Consider the following 6,000-nt stretch of genomic DNA (forward strand, 5'->3'; position numbering starts at 1 on the left):
GAAAGATTCGATCTCATTGTTTACGTGTATGTGGTGAACGGTTTAGCACTCCGTCTAATTGTTCATCTACATTGCATGCACAGTCTTTTAGAAAGACAAGATTTTTTCCACTCACATTACATGGAATAGGTATGTTCATGGTTTTGTGTTGGAAGTGGTTTCAGGAATTTTCAGCCATGGAGATTCTTGAAGAAGAACAAAGCATGACTAAAGTCGAAGTTGACGCATTGAAGGAACCACACAAGACTTTGTGTCGCTTTCGGCGCGGCCCAAAGAAGCAAGCGTTGCAGACCTTTATGAAGTTCAAGTACCGCACGACCCACACATCAGAGTGGGCCAGCGAAGAGTCCCTTCCAAGATTCTGGATGCTATTGGCGATCTCCCTCGATGCCATACAGTTCGGTACCAGTACCTCACTTTGAAAAGGAGGGGATGTCACGTGACACATCCAGCCCTATGTGTCCGTGGACAAGCTACAGCATGCTCAGGGTTCAGTCAGTCTAGATTAGCAGTGATCTGGCACTTTTGTGAGTCTATTCGTAGACCGTGCATGCCCAATCAATTAGCATAGATGCATATCCTTTGGTTGCACACACCATGATCATCAGTATTCCCATTAGAATCCATTAAATCAATTAGGGGATTTTTCTAGTGCATTTAGCCTATTTTCCCTATTTTTGACATTTTTCACTTATTATTTTTAAGTGACTTTCCAACGAAAGTAGGTAGGGCAATTTTGCTAAGTTTGTATATAAGCAAACCCAAGTTAGCACTAAATGGCAGAAGACGCAGTTGGAGCTCCCCGCTCAACAGGCATCTTCTCAGCAAGAACCATCAAGACCTTCAAGCCCTTGGCGGTTTCCCCCTCCAAGCAAAGATCCCATGCTAGCGTTTTTGCATCAGCTTTACCTAGCGTTTTCAAGAGCCAGCACCATCGCCACAGAGGCCAGCCCTTAGCGTTTTTCCAAGCACCTTCAGCTAGCGTTTTTGGTTCAGCATGACCTAGCGTTTTTGGCAGTACAAAGCAGCGATTTCAGCCCATGAAGAAGTAGCATGTTCAGCCCCAGAAGACCTCAGTTTTCAGCCTTGAAGATCTTCAGTTTCAGCCCTAAACCTGCAGATTTTCAGCGACAAAGACCCACCCAAAACAGCCCCCAAATCAGCGTTTTTGGATCAGTTGCAGATTTCAGCCCATAGCGTTCTTGGACAGCAGTAGAAAGATTGCAGATTTCAGCCCTTAGGTCAACTTCGTCCCCGTCCCCGTCCTCGCCATCGACATAGTCCCTAGACTTGCATCAATCTCATGCATTCCATTTGTACCAGATTGTGCAATCATAGGTAGATCACTCTCGCCGACGAGAGTGGGGCCTTCGGAGGAGGGTTTTACAACATCTCTGGTGTCCTAATCTCTCAGTCTCATTCACTTGCACGCACAGTGTACTTTCACTTTGTTTGTGATCATAGCACTCTCTCATTAAGAACGGAAGGCTCTACCTTCCATAAGAACAAAAGGAACCTTGAGCACAGTTCGGAGCACTCATCTTGAGTAAAGCGCAAACAATCATTCCGCTACACCTAACAGCAGCCTTGGGAGGATTGGAGAGGATGTGTTCGCAGGTTCAGTTTCAGGAACCGCGAACAAAGCTCTGGCTTTTTGACACTCTAGTGACTCCAGCTATGCTCTACGGAGTTGAGGTATGGGGACCCTCGGTAGACCATCATGGGAGATCTGGCAGCAGAGACGGATGGAGATATATGGAGAGGCCCTTGGTCTCTATGATCGCTCGGATGATTCGGGCTAAGGCCTCAGTGCCGCATGAGATTATCAATCCGAGCTAGCTGCCCTCCTCTCGTGGTCGAGGCATTGACTAGATCAGTATCCTGTATACATAGTTTATGGGACCCCCATAGAGACAGATATGCTCGGCTTGCCCTGGAATCATCTCGACAACTAGCGCTACAAGGCGATACAGCATGTTGGTATGGACAGATGAGAGCGTGGTTTCAGTCGCGTGGTTTCAGCATGGATAGATTGCCTCCGTTTCAATACTCCCTAGATGCACCTCCCTCCCTATCTCTCACACGGACAGAGATCACAAGACTTATACGTCAAAATCTGATTTAGCTAAATACCAGGAGCACATGGATGCAGCCGACACAGGAGTTGGGCACAAAGATGGCCTACTACAGAGAGCATCTTCTCCAACTCACGGACGGTTTTGTGACTAGGCCTGCACACATGGATACGCACTTATCTCATGGGATACGATGAGCTATTGGGCGGATATGCACATCCTCACATCAGACTAGCCGATTTCGAGGAGGTACAGCAAGGGCCAGGATATGTCACGTATGTCGCTTAGAGCCAGAGACAAAGTTGCACTACACATGTCATTGCCTGGTGTACTATGAGATACGAGGCCGCTTCCACTGTCTATTCAGAGAGGGTTTTGGACCATTTTCTAGAGTCATGAGATATGAGGATCAGAGATGTCTCGGATTGTTTCTACTAGAGTTGCGCAGACTTAGGGAGAGCTTGCTTGAGGACATCACGGGAGAGACAAACTCAGAGACAGATCACAGATTTCTTTACACAAGCCAGGGGAGAACCAAAGGAGCAATCATCACAGCAGATCTCATAGCCCACCCACACTAGAGGTACGTTAATTGATCGAGCCATTGAGCTAGGCAGATCCAGACACCCATGACCTCGGGGGTCTCCCACTATCGACAAAGCGATTTTGGCCTTTCGAAGACCTTAATATAACATTTCATTTTTTCATCTCTCTCTCTCTCTCTCTCTCTCTCTCTCTCTCTCAGGAGAGGTGGAGAGACTAGTCAATTTCTAATTTCTGCCGCTTCTCCATTTCTCTTGAATCTTGAGCTTTACCGTAGGTAGTGTTTCATCATTTTCTTAAGAGCCTTCATGCTACAAACAATGAATACCCACTACCGCATCTGCCAATCAAAAAAATACGAATTTAAAAAAAATAGCTCTCCTTTTTCGTTAGCAAAAAGGGGAGGCATCACTATGGCCTCACCCCTTTGGAGCAAGCCAAAAAAACTCAACTTGTAGCGTTAGAAAAACTCCAGACCAACGTAAAAACATTTCGATCTCTCTCTCTCTCTCCACTCTCATGCAGAGCCATCTAGCATATTTTGCCGCCAAACTAAAGCAAGGCTAGCGCTTCCTCTTGGGAGTGCTCAGCAGAAGTTTCCAGACACAGAGAGCTCTCTCTCACTGCTTAATTCAGCCCCCCCCCCCCTCTCTCTCTCTCTCTCTCTCTCTCTCTCTCTCTCTCTCTCTCTCTCTCTCTCTCTCTCTCTCTCTCTCTCTCTCTCCAGCGATTTGCTGCTCCGGGTCCAAGAAGGCGTGTAGAGGTTACTCGTAACTGCTTTTGGATGGGCCTAGGGCCTTTAATATGTGTTGTGGGCTCTCTCTTTGGCAGTCTACCCGCGGGAGATGCAGAGCACAGCCACCTTGTTGAAGGAATATAACGAAATACCAAAAGGCGCGCCATTGTTGGGGGTCATTGCAATCTATAAGTGGAACTTCGCCACTCCATGTCTCGTGTGGATTCTCTCTCTTTCATTCTGATCAGTGCTCAAAGGGTCACCATGCTGGGCTGAACAGTATACCGCCAGGTGACCACGCCCCCCAACTTCCAAGGCCCACATATAGGCCTCCTTCCTCCCTCCAGGCTGCCCGAGCCACATCTCAGCCCCCACAACCCGGAAAATACCCCATAAATGAGATAAACAGTGGAGCCCTGCCCAAAGGGTACCTGGGAGCAATCTCAAGGGGAAAAATCACCTAGACCTGCAGGAACCTAGGTCCTACATGGCTGCTAAAAAACCAAAACCCTTGGCTACACATTGCTAGAAGTGACCTGAGGTGAAAACTACCTCCCTCCGGCCGGGCATAGCCACTAAATAGCCCTCACTCCCTAAGATATAGGGTCCGACTGGACAAATCCAGAGAGATGTAAACGAGAACATGTCGCATACCAAAATCACAATCATCCTTCATTGCAGTGAGTTAAGAAAATGCTCGTAGAGAAATTAAGAGATTACAAAATAAAATGCACACATACAGACAAGTCCAAAAGAGCCTAAACAATCTAGAACACATTAGCAAAACATTTAACACCCCCACCACTATTACATGCATAACTAAGATAGACATGATAAGAGTAGTACCTCTCTTGTATTAACAATATCCAAACTATCAAGGAAATGATTTAAGTATCCTTGCATTGATGCAATGGCCTTTAAAGACACTGAAGATAATCGGCCCAAAGCCGGTCTAATAACTGGAAAAGCGGCACTTGATGGAACATCTCTGTTACAACAATACACACAAAAAGTAAGGTCAAGCCAGTAATTGAGCCTCAATGAGGAGCACTGACTCAAAAATACATTCAAAGTAAGGTGATTTCATCACAATTCATGTAACAGCATCTGCACCTTCGAGAGATCAAAGAAGAATGGGATTCTTCAAGGTAATCCTCATCAAAGTGACCTGGGGAAACTGCTGCCCCACTGTGCTCTCCCAAACCAAGGTTTTGGAGCCATTCTTTTACCTTCAATGAGAGAAAAGAAAAACAAATGAGACAAATCTGATCGAGACACTGCATCTGAAAGTATAAAACAAATTGCTACACACACCTGCTCCTGCTTTTCCTGAAGATCCTCAAATAAGGCTCTTTTTTTCAAGTCAAAGTGCAGCATAAGGACTTGTGACGCTTTCTTGACAAGCCTCCACTGGAACTGCAGTATTCATTGGGGCAACTGAGTTAATGTACACTGACTACACATTCAACCAGAGCCAGCAGTAATAAATGGGTGCTTGGAACTCAAAATCCAGGCTTATGCATCACCTTAAACTAATGACTCAGCTATACCTGCTTGTAGCGAATCTCTATGGTATAAAGTAGCTGAAACTGACTTAGCTCGAGGCCCTCCGAACGTGAAGCATCAATGACAGTGGCAGAGGGAAGCTCATCGAAAATACGCTCTTCATCCCGCCGCAAAAAGGGCACACTTGGGGACCCCGCTTGCATCCTAAAGTAGTGAGAGCCAGAGCCAGAGCCAGAATCTCTTCGTTTCGGCATCCTTGGATTACAAAAAAAAAAGCCCGCTAGAGCCTTGAACCAGAGTAAAAGGACCCTTCTGGATACAAGTGTGTGTCAATTTTATTGCATCGAGGCTCAACAACAGCGTTGTTAAGCAAGGGTTATGTTGGGCGATGGCTCTTGTTGGACGATGTCCTTGTTGCTCAAAAAGCATATATTGGAATCTAAACAAACAAGATGCGCACCGCAATCGGGAGGATGACGATACAGAGAACGACAAAATGTATGTACAGCTGCAATTTACAAAAGAGGTTGCTTTCTTGGCTGATCAAGCTTTGATTGGCAACCAATGGCGATGGGGCTTCCGGTTGTGTCTGTTTTTCTCTTCTAAGATAGCCGACTCCTTGAGCACGCCTTGCTTCCTTCGAAGGAACTTTTTGTACGCACGAAACCGCATGTGCGCGTGAGGAGGAGGAGGAAGAGAGAGAGAGCTTTAACTCATCCATCTGCCTTCATTTTTTTTCACCACACGTGTCAGGTAATGTCGTGGCAAACTTTTTCTTGAACGTTTTTATTAATTTTATTATTTCAAGCCTTGAATTTTTAAAGAGATTTTGGTGCTTAAACTGTAAATTCATAGGGTCACGATAGTGGTTTGTTTTTTGGTGTGTTACACTTGCACACAATTTTTCCCTACTCGCCTACCTACCTCGCTCCTCTTTAAATAAAATCCCTCGTTTCATTAGAATATTCCCCTATCCCCTCACCCTCCTTTTCACCTGCGTCGTCCTCCCTCCTTCCAGCCTCTCCTCGCAGCCATGCTCTTCCCCTCTCTTGCTTGCCCTCCTCCTTTCCCCTCCTTGCTCCATTTCCTCCTCCTAGCCCCTCTCCTCGTCATGGTACTCCTCTCTCAAGAGTCATCTCC

The 6,000-nt window shown here is 46.2% G+C and overlaps 1 protein-coding gene across 1 annotated transcript in view; it reads right to left on the reverse strand.

Moving 5' to 3' along the window:
* The window catches only part of PLDP1 (phospholipase D P1), a 64,144-nt gene extending 58,604 nt beyond the window's left edge, over window positions 1–5,540 (reverse strand). Inside the window, exons 1-4 of the mRNA XM_086491278.1 lie at window positions 4,905–5,540; window positions 4,669–4,770; window positions 4,468–4,583; window positions 4,201–4,342 (exon numbers count right to left, since the gene is read on the reverse strand). Coding sequence (XP_086347404.1) covers window positions 4,201–4,342; window positions 4,468–4,583; window positions 4,669–4,770; window positions 4,905–5,114 — 570 coding nt within the window. The 5' untranslated portion in view covers window positions 5,115–5,540. The remainder of the gene's footprint in view (window positions 1–4,200; window positions 4,343–4,467; window positions 4,584–4,668; window positions 4,771–4,904) is intronic.
* Between the last annotated feature and the right edge of the window lie 460 nt (window positions 5,541–6,000).

This window comes from Adiantum capillus-veneris, chromosome 19 (genome assembly GCF_014529385.1).
Source record: "Adiantum capillus-veneris isolate H3 chromosome 19, ASM1452938v2, whole genome shotgun sequence".
Lineage (NCBI taxonomy): Eukaryota > Viridiplantae > Streptophyta > Polypodiopsida > Polypodiales > Pteridaceae > Adiantum > Adiantum capillus-veneris.